The sequence below is a fragment of the Osmerus eperlanus genome, chromosome 1 (assembly GCF_963692335.1).
Source record: "Osmerus eperlanus chromosome 1, fOsmEpe2.1, whole genome shotgun sequence".
In the NCBI taxonomy this organism is placed as follows: Eukaryota; Metazoa; Chordata; class Actinopteri; order Osmeriformes; family Osmeridae; genus Osmerus; species Osmerus eperlanus.
In genome coordinates this window covers 22,133,179-22,155,149 of record NC_085018.1, presented here as the reverse complement: position 1 = coordinate 22,155,149, position 21,971 = coordinate 22,133,179, and the positions used below count along the sequence as shown (strand labels likewise).

General features: G+C 40.1%; 4 protein-coding genes and 1 pseudogene across 4 annotated transcripts in view; all 5 read right to left on the bottom strand.

Moving 5' to 3' along the window:
- Nucleotides 1-1,466: 1,466 nt before the first annotated feature.
- LOC134018684 (odorant receptor 131-2-like) lies at nucleotides 1,467-4,259 on the bottom strand. Its single transcript, XM_062458860.1, has 2 exons — nucleotides 4,034-4,259; nucleotides 1,467-2,300 (listed from the first exon to the last, which is right to left on the bottom strand). Exons 1-2 carry the CDS (start codon nucleotides 4,187-4,189, stop codon nucleotides 1,467-1,469), a joined length of 990 nt encoding a protein of 329 aa, XP_062314844.1. The 5' UTR covers nucleotides 4,190-4,259.
- Nucleotides 4,260-6,351: 2,092 nt separating this feature from the next.
- On the bottom strand, nucleotides 6,352-9,099 carry LOC134027189 (odorant receptor 131-2-like). Its single transcript, XM_062470398.1, has 2 exons — nucleotides 8,944-9,099; nucleotides 6,352-7,204 (listed from the first exon to the last, which is right to left on the bottom strand). Exons 1-2 carry the CDS (start codon nucleotides 9,097-9,099, stop codon nucleotides 6,380-6,382), a joined length of 981 nt encoding a protein of 326 aa, XP_062326382.1. The 3' UTR covers nucleotides 6,352-6,379.
- Nucleotides 9,100-10,792: 1,693 nt separating this feature from the next.
- Nucleotides 10,793-12,585, bottom strand: LOC134033002 (odorant receptor 131-2-like). The gene is made up of 2 exons (XM_062477141.1): nucleotides 12,417-12,585; nucleotides 10,793-11,844 (listed from the first exon to the last, which is right to left on the bottom strand). Exons 1-2 carry the CDS (start codon nucleotides 12,570-12,572, stop codon nucleotides 11,020-11,022), a joined length of 981 nt encoding a protein of 326 aa, XP_062333125.1. The 5' UTR covers nucleotides 12,573-12,585; the 3' UTR covers nucleotides 10,793-11,019.
- Nucleotides 12,586-14,500: 1,915 nt separating this feature from the next.
- Nucleotides 14,501-16,076, bottom strand: LOC134018607 (odorant receptor 131-2-like; annotated as a pseudogene).
- A 5,289-nt stretch (nucleotides 16,077-21,365) lies between these two features.
- matn4 (matrilin 4) overlaps nucleotides 21,366-21,971 on the bottom strand; it is a 15,646-nt gene continuing 15,040 nt past the window's right edge. Inside the window, exon 15 of the mRNA XM_062458600.1 lies at nucleotides 21,366-21,406. Coding sequence (XP_062314584.1) covers nucleotides 21,366-21,406 — 41 coding nt within the window. The remainder of the gene's footprint in view (nucleotides 21,407-21,971) is intronic.

The window sequence follows — 21,971 nt, the reverse complement described above, 5'->3', positions numbered from 1 at the left end:
TGCCAGGAACCTTGGGGTTACCATGGACGACGAGCTCTCCCTCACGGCCCACATTGCTGCGGTCTCCCGGTCGTGTAGATTCACCCTCTACAACATCCGGAAGATCAGGAGATACCTGTCTGAGCACTCCACCCAGCTGCTAGTCCAAGCACTTGTCCTCTCCAAGTTGGACTATTGCAACTCGCTGCTCGCTGGTCTCCCAGCATGTGCAACCCGCCCTCTTCAGAGGATTCAGAACGCAGCGGCCCGCCTGGTCTACAATCTACCCAGACGCTCCCATGTTACCCCGCTCCTCATCTCTCTCCACTGGCTACCTATCATGGCCCGTATCAGATTCAAGGCCCTGGTATTGACCTTCCGAGCAGTGAACGGGACTGCACCCGTCTACATCAAGTCTCTCCTGCAGCCCTACACCCCCACCCGTCACCTACGGTCTTCTTCAGACAACCGCCTGGTGGTCCCACCGCTCAAGACCGCCCGGTCCCAACACAAGCTCTTCTCCTGTCTGGCCCCCCAGTGGTGGAATCAACTCCCCACTTCCATCAGAGACACTGACTGTCTCTCCACCTTCAAGAAAAGGCTCAAGACGCACTTGTTCCGGGAGTACAACGGTACTTAGGAATGGTTCGCTTGACCCGATGTTAGTTTCCTCAAGGATCACAATGACTCTTGCTTAGAGACTTGTTGCTCTTGTGGTTAGTGGTAACTGACTTAAATTTTTGTACTTGCTGTGATATTAGTTTTATTATTGTTGCTTGCTTTTTTTCCACAGGTACACTTGCACTTATAGCAGTTCATGTTGTTTAATTGTAACTTGTTTAACTACATGCTCTTATGGTTCTTCCCTTTGGCACTTATTTTGGTTGTTCACAATGTGTGCTTCATGTTTTGGCTACTCGCAATGTTTTGTGGCTATCTCGTTGTTATGATCAGTGACCTATGCACTTTGTAAAGCTCTCTCTTGGAAGTCGCTTTGGATAAAAGCGTCTGCTAAATGAATAAATGTAAATGTAAATGTAACATTTTTATTTATTGTGGGCTGATGTGTTAAGCCTTGTTAAAAAACATCACCAATCCCAACAGACTTTTATAATCTCCACATTTATTGAAACAGTAGAAGGCAGTAGGAAACAGTAGGAAATCAAAATAAATTGTGTAAATTGATCAAATCACTCATTAAGCTGTGTTGCTCCTACAGTACACAGAAAACCACTTACTTTACAATAAATAAAATCTGGTGGTGAGGATGGGGGGGGGGGGGGGGTGGAGGGTGGGAACAAAGGAAATTACTCTTTTGTGGTAAGTTTCTGTTCATTTGATTCAAAGACTACATCCAAAACACAGATCAATAACAACCTAACATTGTTCATTTATTGTAATGTATAAATTATATATACTTTTATATACATATTGAAAAAGATTGCCATGTTTTGACCATTGAACTATGCAGGTGAACATGTCAGCAGTCAGTCCCTTCTTGCTAACCGAGTTCTCTTGCCACTGATGTTACAGAGAGTGCCATTCTGTGTGTAGGTGCTGGCATTCACCCTGCACAGCAGGTATCCCTTGAGATGCTTCCGGAAGGTCTGATCCCTCAACCCATACACGATGGGGCTGACGAAACGTGGGATGATCTGCACGATCACGTAAGAGAAGAATCTGATCTCCAGCAGTTTGGTTGGGAAGAGATAGAGCAGGCCTCCTTCCAGTGCAGAGCGCACATAGGAGATCATACACAGGAGGAGCTGCAGGCCATGCAACAGGATGGTGTTTCTGGCCTTCCTGGCATCGCCACTGGCGGCTCGCGCGGCGAACATGATGCTTAAGTAGGTGTAAAGCAGAGAGAGCCACACCAGTGCCAGAAAGATGTAATGGGGGATGTACTGATTCACGCTCGTGGTCGTACTCTTGAAGACATTCTCTCGCCAGCAGAAGATCCTGGTTTTAAAGAAGCTAAAGGGTTCAGTAGCAAGGAGGGTGAAGACTTCTTTTAGGATAGGGATAGCACTCACTGCCCACATCAGACCGATGACCATGTAGGTGCGTCGGACGGTGCAGATCTGGGCGTGGCGCAGCGGGAGGCAGACGGCGATGTAGCGCTCGATAGCCATGGTGGCCAGATTGACAGGTGTGTTGAAGGTTGTGAAGATCAAGAAAACCAACAGTAAGCAGCAGAAGGACACATTCAAGGTATACACGATGTAGCTGAGGACATGGAGGAGGCATGCCAAGGTCAGCTGTAGCATGTCGTTAACCACCAGATGGATGAACAGGATGTAGCGAGGGTTGGTGTTGAACACCTACGAAGATAAATAAGCACGTTATGGATCTATTTGCATTAAAGGAAAACCACCTGAAAAAAGGGAACTTTCAAGTCTTCACAATGTGCCTATTTTATAACAAATTGTTCAATTCATCCACTGCTTTCCAGAGTAGGTTGGAGAAGGGCAGGGTCGGCTCCAAGGGGGGGCATTGGGCGGCAAGGCCCCCCCCAAATGGAATGCTATGCCCCCTCAAAAAAATATTTTGTTAAAGTATAAATAAGAAATACTGGCATTGGCTATAAATTTAATATCAAGATGGCTACACTTTCCTGTAGAGTATGCAGGTCTGCTCTTATTTTGACTCTCATACATGCTTTGTAAAAGCGTGCTCCCCTTGTGAAAAAAAAATGCCCCCCCGTTCTGGAGTCTGGAGAAGAAACATCAGAAATTACAAAAATTACATCAAAAGCTGATGATGACACAGATGTACAGTTGTGAAAATTGAAATTAATTGTAGATATTAGTTCAATTACAGTTTACTTTATGTGGACAAAAATTAACACATCTTTATGAGGGGCCGTCTAGGACATAACTATTGAGACACTTTCACAATCACTACTGAGACACTCTCACACATACTAATGAAACACTCTTACATTCACTATTAAAACGCTCTCACACTCACTACTGAAACACTCACACATACATACATACTCTGTAAACCTATGCACGCTCATATATAAAACATTATACATACTTGTCTGAAACACTTACACATACATATGAGAAACACACACGCATACATATATACCTCTGTGTCATATACACATACATATGAAACGCTTACATGCATACAAGTGAAACATTTATACGTATCTATTAGTGTTTATATCTGAAACACTCATGCACGCACATATGAAAATGCATATATATATATATATTGTTGAACACTTATACATTCATAACTCTTGCATATGATTACAAAGATATAAAAAGTTTAGATACATGTAAAAGTGTTTCACATATATTTGTATAAATGTTTCAAATGTGTATGTATACGTTTTTCAGTTATATGTATGTATGCTCTTACATGAGGATGTGCAAGCGTTTCACATGTATTCATACAAGTAATTTCAATAGTGACCGTGAGAGCGTTTCAATAGTGAATGTCAGAGCGTTTCAGTAGTATGTATGAATGAAATTTCAAGGTCCTAGACGGCCCCTCATACATCTTATCCCTGAAACAGTCACATCTGAAAACCTACACTACTTACTACTAAATGTACACATATAAAATGTTTAAGCTCTTTCCTGTTGTTCTGTTCAGTTGTATTCCTCAAAGAAACATGTTTTTTTCACGACTATGTTTAGCCTGTGTTCTGCTCCTCTCTCTCACCAACCGTCTCTGGAGGAGGGGATCCCTCTCTGAATTGCTCCTCCCAAGGTTTCTTCCATTTTTTTTCCTGTTGAGAGTTTTTCTGGGAGTTTTTCCTTGTCTTCCCTGAGGGTTTAGGTTGGTTGAGGGGCAGTTCTATGGGCGTATGTGAAGCCCTCTGTGACATGCTTGCGTGTAAAAAGGGCTATACAAATACATTTGATTTGATTTGACTAGTAACATTGCAAACTAGTAACTAAAACCAGCTGTATTTTCTCAACTGGGAAAAGTCACAAAAAATATGTTAAGTCGCTTAACATATATTTTTAAATAAAAATATGTAAAGATGCCTAAAAGATGGAGACATGGAAATAAAGGATGTATCTGTTTGTACCTGATGTTTTGTAAAGGTGTGGACCAGCGTGCTGTTGATGTAGTTGATGGAGAGACAGAGAGCCACCACGATGATGTTCTTGGTCAAGGCTGTTTCAAACGTGTCACGCTCCATCAGGACAACAGTAAAGTTGCTTTCCCCTGCTGAGAAGTTCATCTCTTTTACCTGATTTTCTAGATAGCCAGAAAAAAGGTAGAGAGAAAAATGTTGTGCTTGAGCACATTTGTCCAAGCTGAATCTTTTTCCTCGACAATGAACACACACAATTAATAGTTACACAATTGTATTATATACTGACTACAACCATAAACATGCCCTAACATAGTCAAACCTGATGTATGTGTCTGTGCCGTTTGTTGATATACTGTATGTTGTAAAATATATACCAATAAAAAATGTGTAGCTATATCATAGTCTGCTCTTTCTTTCCTAACATGATTCCATGAAAGTTGATCAGTGCAGAAAAAGTGTTCCTCAAGAGTATGAAAGTCCAAAAACAAAAGCCTTTCTTATTTTTCCCTATACAAATTCCAAGTACAGAGCTATACAAATAAAACACCAAGAAATCCCTTCAAAACCAGAAAAGGTTCACATTACTGTGATGGGAATGATTTGTATCAGCTCAACTAAGAAACGTATTAAGTATTTGCAGTGCGTGTGTCACAGCAATAGAAAAAAGACTTCCTTTTTTGCCCTTAAAAAACAAACTCTTTAGCTTGTTATATTATGATGTAGATAAAGTAGATTCTAGTTATTTAAGCAGTTGAGAAAATTGTTGTAGGACATGGGTTAAATGCAATGCTTGTCTTGGGATTAAATAAATGCAGGAATGGAGAAATTGCACATTAGGCTATGTTCATCAAAATGCATGTGTTAATAAGGCTTGTTTCATTAAAGTAGCCGATCAAATAGAACAGACGTTTCATTTGCCCCAAAAAGGAACCAGAATACTTTTAACCTAAAATTAAAAGTACCAGAATGCTCTTCCGGACCATTCTAACTCAAGTCAAGCAGTGGTTAAATAAAAACATGTTAAGATAAGGATAGCCAGTAAATCCTTAAACTTGTAGTATTGTTAAATTAATGTTAATTTGATTATCTTTGAAGATAGTAAAACAATGACTTGTCTGTTTAAATGGTTTATAATGTATACATTTTACAATACATTAATTTACAGTGCTAGGCATTTGCAGTATATGAAGCAGTTGCATGTGATGCAGCTTGTATAGTGTGGCTGCACTCACCTCCAGTGAAGTTCTACAATGTGAAGGTCTGGTAACCTTTCTTTCAGTCTTAAGTTTATGTATTTTGATTAGAGCCCTGGGATTGATTGTTTTTTGAGTGCAAGAGAGAGAGAGTGCAAGAGAGAGAGACTGCAAGAGAGAGAGAGTGCAAGAGAGAGAGAGTGCAAGAGAGAGAGAGTGTGTGCATCATAATATTTGAGAATGAAGCCATGTTGGGATAGGAAAATAGGAGTCTGGTGGCTGAGCGGTTAGGGAATCGGGCTAGTAATCTCAAGGTTGCCAGTTTGATTCCCGGCCGTGCCAAATGACGTTGTGTCCTTGGGCAAGGCACTTCACCCTACTTGCCTTGGGGGAATGTCCCTGTACTTACTATAAGTTGCTCTGGATAAGAGTGTCTGCTAAATGACTAAAATGTAAATGTAAATGTTAGGCTTATTGTTTGAGCAAAATCAAAAGCATTTTATTGGATAGAATGAGGACCTTTCCCCAAGGTCAAGAAATATTCACACTGGGATACAAACAATCAGGGATTTTATGCATCTTATGCAGATAACATAACTGTCAATCTGCATGATTATATTTAACACTTTATCTTCAATAATAAGTGAGTTGATCTGTATGCATTTACTTTATGTATGGTTGACTGTACTTAATGACCTGCCTCAATTAATCACATTTATCACCACCACCACCTCAGAAAATTAGCACAAATATTATAAAATATTAAAAAAAGCAACATACAATCAAGAGAATGACACTTGAGAATTTTTCTGATGGCATTCATATACTGGTTGCACATACGTGAATGTTACACAATGTAGTTCAAACTCGGTTTGTCTAAATAGACCAAAGAACTGTAAGCTGAGAACCAGGCAAATTCTCAGGTAACATTAAAGGCATCCTACAGGGAATGATTTTGTATTGTGTGTGGGCTGAAAAGGGGTCAGGTAAGTTTCATCAGGTTGCTGCAATTTGTAAATACAAACTACGGTGACTAAAATAAAAAAGGTTTTGTTTCTATAATTGCTTGTAAGATTTCTGAACTGAAAAAAAATGTAACTGAACCCTCACCTCTGCAGGTCGGCAGTAAGCACCCTCTCACTTACAGAGGCCTTTTCTCTCTGCCACTGATCTTAAAGAGAGTGTCATTATGTGGGTAGGTGCTGGCATTCACCCTGCACAGCAGGTACCCCTTGAGATGCTTCCGGAAGGTCTGATCCCTCAACCCGTACACGATGGGGCTGACGAAGCGTGGGATGATCTGCACGATCACGTAAGAGAAGAATCTGATCTCCAGCTGTTTGGTTGGGAAGAGATACAGCAGGCCTCCTTCCAGTGCAGAGCGCACATAGGAGATCATACACAGGAGGAGCTGCAGGCCATGCAACAGGATGGTGTTTCTGGCCTTCCTGGCATCGCCACTGGCGGCTCGCGCGGCGAACATGATGCTTAAGTAGGTGTAAAGCAGAGAGAGCCATATCAGTGACAGGAAGACGTAAAAGGAGATATAATTCCTCTCAATCATGGAAGGGTACCGGAAGAGGCCTTCTCGATTGCAGAAGATCCTGGAGCTGAAGAAGCTGTGGGGTTCAGTAGCGACTAGGATGAAAACATCTGGTAGGATAGGTATGGTAGTCAAGACCCAGATCAGACTAATGGTGATGTAGGTGCGTCGGACGGTGCAGATCTGGGCGTGGCGCAGTGGGATGCAGACGGCGATGTAGCGCTCGATAGCCATGATGGCCAGATTGACAGGCGTGTTGAAGGTTGTGAAGATTGTGATGACCAACAGCAAGCAGCAGAAGGACACATTCAGGGTATGCACGATGTAGCTGAGGACATAGAGGAGGCATGCCAAGGTCAGCTGTATCATGTCGTTAACCACCAGGTGGATGAACAGGATGTAGCGAGGGTTGGTGTTGAATACCTATGGAGATAAATAAGCACGTTATGGATCTATTTGCATTAAAGAAAAACCACCTGAAAAAAGGGAACTTTCAAGTCTTCACAATGTGCCTGTTTTTTAACAAATTGTTCAATATATCCACTGCTTTCCAGAGTAGGTTGGAGAAGGGCAGGGTCGGCTCCAAGGGGGGGCATTGGGCGGCAAGGCCCCCCCCAAATGGAATGCTATGCCCCCTCAAAAAAATATTTTGTTAAAGTATAAATAAGAAATACTGGCATTGGCTATAAATTAAATATCAAGATGGCTACACTTTCCTGTAGAGTATGCAGGTCTGCTCTTATTTTGACTCTCATACATGCTTTGTAAAAGCGTGCTCCCCTTGTGAAAAAAAAAATCGTTCTGGAGTCTGGAGAAGAAACATCAGAAATTAAAAAAATTACATCAAAAGCTGATGATGACACAGATGTACAGTTGTGAAAATTGAAATTAATTGTAGATATTAGTTCAATTACAGTTTACTTTATGTGGACAAAAATTAACACATCTTTATGAGGGGCCGTCTAGGACATAACTATTGAGACACTTTCACAATCACTACTGAGACACTCTCACACATACTAATGAAACACTCTTACATTCACTATTAAAACTCTCTCACACTCACTACTGAAACACTCACACATACATACATACTCTGTAAACCTATGCACGCTCATATATAAAACATTATACATACTTGTATGAAACACTTACACATACATATGAGAAACACACACGCATACATATATACCTCTGTGTCCTATACACATATACATATGAAACGCTTACATGCATACAAGTGAAACATTTATACGTATCTATTAGTGTTTATATCTGAAACACTCATGCACGCACATATGAAAATGAATATATATATATATATATATATATATATATTGTTGAACACTTATACATTCATAACTCTTGCATATGATTACAAAGATATAAAAAGTTTAGATACATGTAAAAGTGTTTCACATATATTTGTATAAATGTTTCAAATGTGTATGTATACGTTTTTCAGTTATATGTATGTATGCTCTTACATGAGGATGTGCAAGCGTTTCACGTGTATTCATACAAGTAATTTCAATAGTGACCGTGAGAGCCTTTCAATAGTGAATGTCAGAGCGTTTCAGTAGTATGTATGAATGAAATTTCAAGGTCCTAGACGGCCCCTCATACATCTTATCCCTGAAACAGTCACATCTGAAAACCTACACTACTTACTACTAAATGTACACATATAAAATGTTTAAGCTCTTTCCTGTTGTTCTGTTCAGTTGTATTCCTCAAAGAAACATGTTTTTTTCACGACTATGTTTAGCCTGTGTTCTGCTTCTCTCTCTCACCAACCGTCTCTGTAGGAGGGGATCCCTCTCTGAATTGCTCCTCCCAAGGTTTCTTCCATTTTTTTTCCTGTTGAGTTTTTCTGGGAGTTTTTCCTTGTCTTCCCTGAGGGTTTAGGTTGGTTGAGGGGCAGTTCTATGGGCGTATGTGAAGCCCTCTGTGACATGCGTGTAAAAAGGGCTATACAAATAAATTTGATTTGATTTGACTAGTAACATTGCAAACTAGTAACTAAAACCAGCTGTATTTTCTCAACTGGGAAAAGTCACAAAAAATATGTTAAGTCGCTTAACATATATATTTTTTTATAAAAATATGTAAAGATGCCTAAAAGATGGAGATATGGAAATAAAGGATGTATCTGTTTGTACCTGATGTTTTGTAAAGGTGTGGACCAGCGTGCTGTTGATGTAGTTGATGGAGAGACAGAAAGCCACCACGATGATGTTCTTGGTCAAGGCTGTTTCAAACGTGTCACGCTCCATCAGGACAACAGTAAAGTTGCTTTCCCCTGCTGAGAAGTTCATCTCTTTTACCTGATTTTCGAGATACCCAGAAAAAAGGTAGAGAGAAACATTTTGTTCTTGAGCTCATTTGTCCAAGCTGAATCTTTTTCCTCGTCAATGAACACACACAATTAATAGTTACACAATTCTATTATATACTGACTACAACCATAAACATGCCCTAACATAGTCAAACCTGATGTATGTGTCTGTGCCGTTTGTTGATATACTGTATGTTGTAAAATATATACCAATAAAAAACACGTGGATATATCACAGTCTGTTCTTTCTTTCCTAACATGATTCCATGAAAGATGGAGTGCAGAAAAAAGTGTTTCTCAAGAGTATGAATGTCCAGAAACAAAAACCTTTCTTATTTTCCCTTTACAAATCCCAGGTACTATCAGACAATACAAATAAAACACCAGGAAATCACTTCAAAACCAGAAAAGGTTCACATTACTGTGATGGGAATGATTCGTATCAGCTCAACTAAGAAATGGGTTTAGTATTTGCAGTGCGTGTGTCACAGCAATGGAAAAATGACTTCCTTTTTTGCCCTTAAAAAACAAACTCTTTAGCTTGTTAGATTATGATGTAAATCAAGTAGATTCCAGTTATTTTAGCAATTGAGAACATTGTTGTAGGACATGAGTTAAATACAATGCTTGTCTCGGGATGAAATAAATGAAGCAATGGAGAAATTGCACATTAGGCTACGTTCATCAAAATGCATGTGTTAATAAGGCTTGTTCCATTAATGTAGACTATGAAATAAAACAGACGGCTCTTTTGCCCCAAAAAGGAACTGGAACACTTTTTATCTAAAAATAAAAGTACCATAATGCTCTTCCGGACCATTCTAACTCAAGTCAAGCAGTGGTTAAATAAAAACATGTTAAGGTAAGGATAGCCAGTAAATCCTTAAACTTGTAGTATTGTTACATTAATGTTAACTTGATTATCTTTGAAGATAGTAACTAAATGGTTTGTCTGTTTAAATTGTTTATAATGTATACATTTTACAATACATTAATTTACAATGCTAACAGTGCTATGCATTTGCAGTATATGAAGCAGTTGCATGTGATGCAGCTTGTATAGTGTGGCTGTACTCACCTCCAGTGAAGTTCTACAATGTGAAGGTCTGGTAACCTTTCTTTCAGTCTTAAGTTTATGTATTTTGATTAGAGCCCTGGGATTGATTATTTTTTGAGTGCAAGAGACAGGAAGAGAGATAGTGTGTATCGTAAAATTTGAGAATGAAGCCATGTTAGGCTTAATGTATGCGCAAAAACAACAGCATTTTATTGGCTAGAATGAGGACCCTTCCCCAAGGTCAAGAAATATTCACACTGGGATACAAACAATCAGGGATTTTATGCATCTTATGCAGATAACATAACTGTCAATCTGCATGATTATATTTAACACTATCTTCAATAATAAGTGAGTTAATGGGTTTACTTTCTGTATGGTTTACTGTACTTAACTACCTGCCTCAATTACTGTAATCACATTTACAACCACCACCACCTCAGAGAATGAGAGCAGATATTTTATTGTGTCTTTAAAAGCAACATGAAACCAAAAGAATGACACTTGAAAACTATTCTGATGGCATTCATATACCGGTTGCACATATGTGATTGTTACACAACGTGGTTCAAACTTGTCTAACTAGGTCAAAGCACTGTAAGCTGAGAACCAGGCAAATTCTCAGGTAACATTAAAAGCATCTGACAGGGAATGATTTTGTATTGTGTGTAGGATGAACAGTGGTCAGGTCATTTTTATCAGTTTGCTGCAATTTGTAAATACAAACTACGGTGACTAAAATAAAAAATGTTTTGTTTCTAAAATTGCTTGTAAGATTTCTGAACTGAAAGAAACTGTGACTGAACCCTCACCTCTGCAGGTCGGCAGTAAGCACCCTTTCACTTACAGAGGCCTTCTCTCTCTGCCACTGATCTTAAAGAGAGTGTCATTATGTGGGTAGGTGCTGGCATTCACCCTGCACAGCAGGTACCCCTTGAGATGCTTCCGGAAGGTCTGGTCCCTCAACCCGTACACGATGGGGCTGACGAAGCGTGGGATGATCTGCACGATCACGTAAGAGGCAAATCTGATCTCCAGCAGTTTGGTTGGGAAGAAATACAGCAGGCCTCCTTCCAGTGCAGAGCGCACATAGGAGATCATACACAGGAGGAGCTGCAGGCCATGCAACAGGATGGTGTTTCTGGCCTTCCTGGCATCGGCGCTGGCGGCTCGCGCGGCGAACATGATGCTTAAGTAGGTGTAAAGCAGAGAGAGCCACACCAGTGCCAGAAAGATGTAATGGGGGATGTACTGATTCACGCTCGTGGTCGTACTCTTGAAGACATTCTCTCGCCAGCAGAAAATCCTGGTTTTAAAGAAGCTGAAGGGTTCAGTAGCAAGGAGGGTGAAGACTTCTTTTAGGATAGGGATAGCACTCACTGCCCACATCAGACCGATGACCATGTAGGTGCGTCGGACGGTGCAGATCTGGGCGTGGCGCAGCGGGAGGCAGACGGCGATGTAGCGCTCGATAGCCATGGTGGCCAAATTGACAGGTGTGTTGAAAGTTGTGAAGATTGCGGTGACCAATAGGAAGCAGCAGAAGGACACATTCAGGGTATACACGATGTAGCTGAGGACATGGAGGAGGCATGCCAAGGTCAGCTGTATCATGTCGTTAACCACCAGATGGATGAACAGGATGTAGCGAGGGTTGGTGTTGAACACCTACGAAGAAAAATAAGCACGTTATGGATCTATTTGTATTTATGGAAAACCACCTGAAAAAATATGAACTTTCAACCTTAAAGTCTTGTGCCTATTTTATAACAAATAGTTCTATATAGCCAACACTTTCCAGAGTAGGGTGCAGAAGAGACATCAGAAATTTAAAAAATTACATAAAAAGCTGATTATGACACAGATGTACAGTTGTGAAAATTGAAATTAATTGTAGATATTTGTTCAAATACACTTTACTTTATACGTGGACAAAAATTAACAAATCTTATCCCTGAAACAGTCACATCTGAAAACCTACATTACTTACTACTAAATGTACACATATAAAATGTTTAAGCTCTTTACTGTTGTTCTGTTCAGTTGTATTCCTCCAAGAAACATCAAATGGTTTGTTTCACTAGTAACATTGCAAACTAGTAACTAAAACCAGCTGTATTTTCTCAACTGGGAAAAGTCACAAAAAATATATTAAGTCACTTAACATACATTTTTTATAAAAATATGTAAAGATGCCTAAAAGCTAGAGAAAGGGAAATAAAGGATGTGTCTATTTGTACCTGATGTTTTGTAAAGGTGTGGACCAGCGTGCTGTTGATGTAGTTGATGGAGAGACAGAGAGCCACCACGATGATGTTCTTGGTCAAGGCTGTTTCAAACGTGTCACGCTCCATCAGGACAACAGTAAAGTTGCTTTCCCCTGCTGAGAAGTTCATCTCTTTTACCTGATTTTCTAGATAGCCAGAAAAAAGGTCAAGAGAAACATTTTGTTCTTGAGCTCATTTGTCCAAGCTGAATCTTTTCCCTCAACAATGAACACACACAATTAATAGTTACACAATTGTATTATATATACTGACTACAACCATAAACATGCCCTAACATAGTCAAACCTGATGTATGTGTCTGTGCCGTTTGTTGATATACTGTATGTTGTAAAATATATACCAATAAAAAATGAGTACCTATATCACAGTCTGTTCTTTATTTCCTAACATGATTCCATGAAAGATGATCAGTGCAGAAAAAGTGTTCCTCAAGAGTATGAATGTCCAGAAACAAAAGCCTTTTCTTATTTTTCCTCATACAAATTCCAAGTACTATCACAGACAATACAAATAAAACACCAAGACAATCACTTCAAAACCAGAAAAGGTTCACATTACTGTGATGGGAATGATTTGTATCAGCTCAACTAAAATGTGTTAAGTATTTGCATCCTGTGTGTCACAGCAATGAGAAAAGGACTTCCTTTTTTGCCCTTAAAAAACTAACTGTTTTGCTTGTTATATTATTATGTAGATCGAGTAGATTCTAGTTATTTAAGCAGTTGAGAAAATTGTTGTAGGACATGGGTTATATACAATGCTTGTCTTGGGATTAAATAAATGAAGGAATGGAGAAATTGTACTAATTGGCTATGTTCATCAAAATGCATGTGTTAATAAGGCTTGTTCCATAAAAGTAGCCTATCAAATAAAACAGACGGCTCTTTTGCCCCAAAAAGGAACCAGAACACTTTTTATCTAAAAGTAAAAGTACCATAATGCTCTTCCGGACCATTCTAACTCAAGTCAAGCAGTGGTTAAATAAAAACATGTTAAGGTAAGGATAGCCAGTAAATCCTTAAACTTGTAGTATTGTTACATTAATGTTAACTTGATTATCTTTGAAGATAGTAACTAAATGGTTTGTCTGTTTAAATTGTTTATAATGTATACATTTTACAATACATTAATTTACAATGATAACAGTGCTATGCATTTGCAGTATATGAAGCAGTTGCATGTGATGCAGCTTGTATAGTGTGGCTGTACTCACCTCCAGTGAAGTTCTACAATGTGAAGGTCTGGTAACCTTTCTTTCAGTCTTAAGTTTATGTATTTTGATTAGAGCCCTGGGATTTATTGTTTTTTGAGTGCAAGAGACAGGAAGAGAGATAGTGTGCATGGTAATATTTGAGAATTAAGCCATGTTAGGCTTATTGTATGAGCAAAAACAAGAGCATTGTATTGGCTAGAATGAGGACCCTTCCCCAAGGTCAAGAAATGTTCACACTGGGATACAAACAATCAGGGATTTTTAAGCATCTTATGCAGCTAACATAACTGTCAATCTGCATGATTATATTTAACACGTTACCTTCAATAGTAAGTGAGTTAATGGGTTTACTTTCTGTATGGTTTACTGTACTTAATTACCTGCCTCAATTAATCACATTTACAACCACCACCACCTCAGAGAATGAGAGCAGATATTTTATTGTGTCTTAAAAAGCAACATAAAACCAAGAGAATGACACTTGAAAATTATTCTGATGGCATTCATATGCTGGTTGCACTTATGATTATTACACAACGTGGTTCAAACTCGGATTGTCTAACCAGACCAAAGCACTGTAAGCTGAGAACCAGGCTAATTCTCAGCTTACATTAATGGCATCTGACAGGGAATGATTTTGTATTGTGTGTGGGCTGAACAGTGATCAGGTAAGTTTCATCAGGTTACTGCAATTTGTAAACCCAAACTACAGTAACTACAATAAAAAAAGTTTTGCTTCTAAAATTGCTTGTAAGATTTCTGAATGGATAGAAACTGTGACTAAACCCTCACCTCTGCAGGTCGGCAGTAAGCACCCTCTCACTTACAGAGGCCTTTTCTCTCTGCCACTAATCTTAAAGAGAGTGTCATTATGTGGGTAGGTGCTGGCATTCACCCTGCACAGCAGGTATCCCTTGAGATGCTTCCGGAAGGTCTGGTCCCTCAACCCATACACGATGGGGCTGACGAAGCGTGGGATGATCTGCACGATCACGTAAGAGGCAAATCTGATCTCCAGCAGTTTGGTTGGGAAGAGATACAGCAGGCCTCCTTCCAGTGCAGAGCGCACATAGGAGATCATACACAGGAGGAGCTGCAGGCCATGCAACAGGATGGTGTTTCTGGCCTTCCTGGCATCGCCACTGGCGGCTCGCGCTGCGAACATGATGCTTAAGTAGGTGTAAAGCAGAGTGAGCCACACCAGTGCCAGGAAGACGTAAAGAGAGGTATTCTTCCTCTCAATCATGGAAGGGTACCGGAAGAGGCCTTCTCGATTGCAGAAAATCCTGGAGCTGAAGAAGCTGAGGGGTTCATTAGCGACTAGGATGAAAACATCTGGTAGGATAGGGATGGCAGTCAAGACCCAGATCAGACTAATGGTGATGTAGGTGCGTCGGACGGTGCAGATCTGGGCGTGGCGCAGCGGGAGGCAGACAGCGATGTAGCGCTCGATTGCCATTGTGGCCAGATTGACAGGTGTGTTGAAAGTTGTTATAAGGGCGATGACCAATAGGAAACAGCAGAAGGACACATTCAGGGTATGCACGATGTAGCTGAGGACATAGAGGAGGCATGCCAAGGTCAGCTGTAGCATGTCGTTAAGCACCAGGTGGATGAACATGATGTAGCGAGGGTTGGTGTTGAATACCTACAAAGATATACAAGCACTTAATTGATCTATTTGCATTAAAGGAAAACCACCTGACTAAAGGAAACTTTCAACCTTAAAGTCGTCACAATGTGCCTATTCTATAACAAATAGTTCTATATAGCCACCACTTTCCAGAGTAGGGTGCAGAAGAGACATCAGAAATTTGGAAAATTACATCAAAAGCTGATGATGACACAGATGTACAGTTGTGAAAATGGAAGTTAATTGTAGATATTAGTTCAAGTACAGTTTACTTTATATGTGGACCACAGTGAACACATCTTTTCCTTGAGACAGTCACATCTGAAAACCTACAGTACTTTACTTATACTTTATTCTTCAGTTCTTAAAATTACACATATAAAATGTTCTTTCCTGTTTTTCTGTCCAGTTGAGTTTATTCAAGAAACATAAAACAATGAAGAATTCACATAATTAGTAATATTGCACCAACTTATTAAACCAGCTGTTTTATCTCAACTGGGAGAAGTCACAAAAGATTGACAAAAAATAACAAGAAATGTAAAAAATTATAAATATATGAAAATGCCTACAAGATGGAGAAAGAGAAATAAAGGATGTATCTGTTTGTACCTGATGTTTTGTAAAGGTGTAGACCAGCGTGCTGTTGATGTAGTTGATGGAGACAGAGAGCCACCACGATGATGTTCTTGGTCAAGGCTGTTTCAAACGGGTCACCCAACAACAGGACAAAGGTAACATTGCCACTCCCTACTGAGAAGTTCATCTCTTTTAAAAGATGTTTTGAACCTTTGAACCGGTGAGGGAATCGGGCTAGTAATCCGAAGGTTGCCAGTTCGATTCCCGGTCATGCAAACTGACGTTGTGTCCTTGGGCAAGGCACTTCACCCTACTTGCCTCGGGGGAATGTCCCTGTACTTACTGTAAGTCGCTCTGGATAAGAGCGTCTGCTAAATGACTAAATGTAAATGTAAACCTTGAAAAATGCCAACATAGAGCAGGTTGAAGTTACATGAAAATTGAGTAGGGGTACAGTAGAATAAGGCTTTTTAAATTTCAGCTTTGGCTCTTTATATACATGAATAATTTTATGTATGTATGATTAGACTGAGATAGATACTTTACCTTGGTAAGCACTTAGAGGTCCTTTAAACAGAGAATCTCCAGTGACATGTCGTTTAGTTCTACACTAGACTTACTCGATTGTCCATAGATAACATTCAGAGTATTAATAATTTTTTTATCCTATTCTTTCTAATTGTAAATAACCTTCAACACAACTCACCACAATGCTAACAGCATTATGTACTGTATTTAGCTGAAGTTTAACTCACCTTTGATGATGAAATGCTAGGATGTTGGACTACAGTCTACTGTGAGAAACTGAGTCTCCTTTCCTTCATGCACGATTTATAAAGCTTGATAAGAGTTATTGTGTATGTGTGGGTGTGTGCATGTGTGTTTGTGTCCGTGTGTGTGTGTCCGTGTGTGTGTGTGTGTGTGTGTGAATGCATGTGTACATATTTGATAAGAGATGGGACGTAACAAAATACAAATACTTTGTTACTATATTTAACTGGTATCAGTATTTAACTTTGTGAGGGAATGACCAAGAAGGCACACGAGAACTGAGTAGGGTGCAAAATATTCAGGGGTTTATTACTTACATTTGAACGGATGGAACACATGGACAAAGTAAATAAAACCGAGTAGTGAAGATAAAAACAATACATGAGAACCAACCAATGCCTCATACGCACAGAGGTCTTCCTTCTAGGTTGGTTCTTCCTTTCTCCCCTCTGCTTGCTCCTCTCACAGTGATATAAGCCTGGGCTGCCACAATAAATATAGGGAGGGGACGCCATACATCCTCCCACTTAATAATCGGAGCAAAATTGGAGCAAACACCCCTACAGCCCAGACAGGGATGGGAGCTTCCCATCCACTCTGGAACCCCATTTAAGCGTCATGTTTTCCAGTCGGACACCCTTTACTGGAACACGGCAGCCATGCTGCCCTCATGATGATCAAAGAAAGAGGTAACAAAAAGGCTGAAACTAAACAAACAAAGATATGGTAAACCAAAGGCAATAAAGTTGATATGAGAACTAAGGAACAAAAGCTATGTGACGTGTGTTATTCATGTGAAGACAGTTGTATGGTGTTGCTGAATGTTAACATGTACATAAAGAAAATAAGGATGTTTAAGTCCCTGTGTGGGCCGCTGTTAGGCGTCCATCACAAACTTCACTATTTCTTTTTCAACTTCAGTGAAAATGTGTAGTCAGTTTGCTACTTCAACTTTTACCAGTCTTTTAAAATATGAGTATCTGTACTTCCACTTGAGTGAAGGATGTGGGTACTTTTGCCATCTCTGTTGATAATGATGCCACTACAAAGGAGCATGTTATGGAAATCTTACCTGTGGCCCCTGAGCAGTCCATATTTTAACGTAGCACTTCTCATTCAGTACCAAAGCATCTCCCAAGGTTATAAAATATATACTCCAATGAATTTAAGCATCATATTTTCATGAGCTTCACACAGTAAATTGAACTGGTTAGTCCGAGTGTTTGTATTGGCTTAACAAATATTCAGGTCCTAGGGTCTGCCTGGCTTCCTGTGTGTGTATGTATGTTTATGCATGTTTGTGTATGCTAGTGTGTACATTAACTTTACTTTATGTACTTACAGGCCAGAGGTTGAGCAAAGTGAGTTAAAGTTCACACCTAAAGCCACTCTGGCATGGCACAGTGTGTAAGGCTTCAGACCTACACAGTCACACACCATGTTAAAATGCCTTCAGAGCCAAATCATTTCAACACATTTACGAATTTAAATAATATAATATATAAACAGAATTTTTTTTTCCCAAGGTCACTTTTAAGGGACAGCTCTTTTAGTTGTAATTGTATTATGTATTAAACAGTCAAGTATAGTATCTAAAACTGAAGTTCCATATCGTCAGGCCAATATTTGTGTAAATCCACTGACTAAATAGTCTGTACACATGTCCAAGATAAAGTGATTAAACCTGTATCCTACAAAATGACTGGAATATGTATTGGGTATTTATCTCTAGACAGACCAGACTCTAGGGTGAGGAGATTGATACCTGTTGGTTGTACTAGAGACTGACCTCTTTTGTGTATCAGACATCAAGCTGTACCAGGGTCCAGGTCCAGGGCCCCCTCTACCCAGACTCTAGCTGTCATTTCTCTGGGTTACAGGTAGGCCAGAGTGTCCCTGGCATCTTTCCATTCTACATGGCCGCCAGGGCCAAAACCAATGATTTTATTGGCTGAGTATCAGATTATAATGCTCAAAATGGCACCAACTAACCCAGCAGACCGACACAGCTTATGGGTGAGGGGATGCTGACATCCATTCAGTCCAGGTGGCACATAGAGATGTTAAGGTATGTTTTTTACCCAACATGCTTTGTGTTGGGATGGTATTAGCGTATAAGGTAACTTAAGGTCAACAAACCCCCATAGTACCCAGCTTCAGACAAGACTTCCTGGTCTGAGTCATGTCTGTCTTCTCTTTTCCTCTGTGATGTTACATAAGAATAGTAAACTTCAAAAGTTCTCTTTGTTGTTGAGAGACTCAACGACAAAGTGTCATCACTAGTGTTGTTTTTCCACTTGTTCCACAGAGACAGAGAGAGAGGGAGATAGAGGGAGAATGAAAGGAAGAAAGAGAGAGAGTGGAAGGTGGGTATACAACTTCTGGGGCTATTACAGTAACTGCCCTCTTACCTCGGGCTTGAGGGGCTTTTTGACCTTTCCCAGGATCCTTAGAGTGCAGTCTGAAGGTGGAACAGAGAACCTGTCTCCCATCAGCCCTCATTATGATGTTGTGGTTAAGGTCAGGCCCAGTGGGCCGAGGCTCGTTAAGGAAGGAACATGTGGCATCATGGGAACTTATTAGGTCATCATGTGGAGAAGGGAGATGAAGTTCAGCACCATTGAGTAGGTCTGGGTTTGACAACAACACTTGCTAAGGGTACAGCAGGACTCTACAGACCCGCATGGCCTTTTAGCTAGCAGGTACTCACGCAAAACAAGTACTATAGCTTGAAATGCAGAGCAGAAAAACAAACTCATTTTGACAATCAGTGGGGAGCTAATCCACTAATTGTACAACTTGGCCCAAGAGACAGCCCCACTTGATGGAGGTGTGCGTGTGTGTGTCTTTGTCTGTGTGTACTTGTGAGCAAAGAGGCCTCATTACTGGTGACAACTGAACAACAACCACTACAACCAAACGTTCAGTTTTTTATTGCCTTCTGTGCCAGATTACAGAATCCTCAAAACAATTAAAAAAAATGGTTATTGAATAGAAAATATACAAAAAGTACAGGTAACCAAATATAAGGGGTATAAATCTGACAAGGCCGTTTTTCATACAAAGCTAACTCAAGGAAACTTTAAGATACCACGAGGCCCTGTTTTGTTCAGGTACACATACACTGATAGATATGTGCTGTTTTATTTATTTGTTTGTGCTATGTCTAATGCTGAGTATTACACAATAGTCCCTTTCATATCTAACTGGTATTGTTGGGGTTTCACATATATGGGCTTGATTCAAAACCTCAATATATTTTACAAACAAAATCACATCCTGTTTTAAGTATTCAAAGTGATCTTGCAGGCTAGAGTTCCATCCAAACCACCCTTAGAAATATTTGCTGAATATGTTTACTCTAAAAACGACTTAGTTCTCATATCAACCTTTTTTATTTAGAAATGTTGATGTATCTACACATGCACAATCTATTAAAAATAATTGTAATTGTTGTGGTACCATCATTTTACTTTATGAACACTGAAATGTAGCTTTGATTTAATTCTAGCCTTTAGTGATTAATCAATCAGGTCCTAAGGGACAATGGCAAATGATAACTAGATCTACTGTATTCTTCTCAGACTGGGTGAAATGATGCTAATGTTGATATGCTAATACTACAAGGCGAATGTTGCAATATTTATGTTCAATGCTAATACAGAGCTATGATCCATTCGGTAGGCCTACCCTGTCAAAGTAATTTAACTCCAATATCAACTAATACTGATATTCATTACTTTATACGAGAAAAGACTGAATTTGAAACAACTGAATGATTTGGAATGGGTAGGTTTTGGGCAAAATCCCACATTAAGGAGTGGTAATACATCTCATCTTCTCTCACATAGATAGCTGACACTGGTATAAAATGTCTATCTATAAATACATCATATTCAGCATCCCATAGTAAGACAGGTCAAGAATAAATAGGGCACAATGACAAACAGAAATTCCTGCTTGGGGACCAATACTGAGACTATGATGTCACCTTTTCTCTCAGAATTAAAAGAGTTTCATATGGGTTCTTACGGTGTTCCTGTAGGAGAGACCTCTGCAAAGAGAAATGTGTGTTTCAAGAAGGAACCTTGGTGGATGACACACTTTTTCCTACATGTCTCTTTGTATGCTACTTTGTGTCTGAACAGCTGTACAGTAAATCCTCTTATCGACAGTTCCCATAGTTGTCACTGAGGTGTCGTAGGTTCCGTGCAAGCACATGTGCATGTGCATTGCCAGATATTATAAATTCAACACGTCAATGTCATTGATTAGGGTCATTTACATAACCATGAAGATACTACATCAATTGGTCAGATGTTTTTTTTTTCTTCTTCCTGTGATGTTCTTGACAGGATGACTGTGCCCTCTTCTTCTACCCTCTCTGCATCTCCACTTCCTGTTTACATGGATGACTTCTTGTTTCATTGCCTTAGGTCAGCGCATCACTTCCTGGACAATAGCTGGTTTTCCAGGTCCTCAAGCCTGGCTGTCATACCCGCCAGTGGCCTTAGTTAAGGAAGTGATACTATAGCAGAGCATGCCATTGTACAAAACACATTTATAGTAGCACATGGAAACAGTAATTCTCCATCATAAACAACAACTTTGTATTTTGGGCCTACTAGTATTACACATGGAAAAAATGCACGGTAAGACCTTAACATTTTTTACATTATTTTCCCCAAATGCCCTCCATGTTGAACTAAGGGTCATAAACATCCACAGTTGCAGGTGATGGTCCATCTGGAGACCATTTATCACACACAGCTTCACATTGAGAGCCATTCAGACTCCTAAGTCTTCCCATGCAGCAGGAGCCCAAACAGAGAGAAGGCGCTTCAGAGACCGTTCCAGACATCCCAGTAACAGACTGACCACTGTGTCATCTCCCATCACCTCCAACCCCTCACCCAAACCCTCTTGCTAGGAAAACAAACTATTGATCTCTTAGACAAAACAACCTCCTGGAGAAGCTTTCCTTTCAAGGGAGACCTCTCCCTCTCTAGCTCTCCCTCTTTAGCTATCTCTCTCTCTCTCTCTCTCTCTCTCTCTCTCTCTCTCTCTCTCTCTCTCTCTCTAGCTCTCTCTCCCCCTCCCTCTCTCTTTCTTTCCCTCTCTAGCTCCCCCCCTCTCTCTCTCTCTCTCTCTCTCTCTCTCTCTCTCTCCCTCCCTCCCTCCCTCCCTCCCTCCCTCCCTCCCTCCCTCCCTCCCTCCCTCCCTCCCTCCCTCCCTCCCTCCCTCCCTCCCTCTCCCTCTCCTCATCCAGACCTCTCTCTCCCTCTCTCCCTCTCTCTCCCTCTCTCTCTCT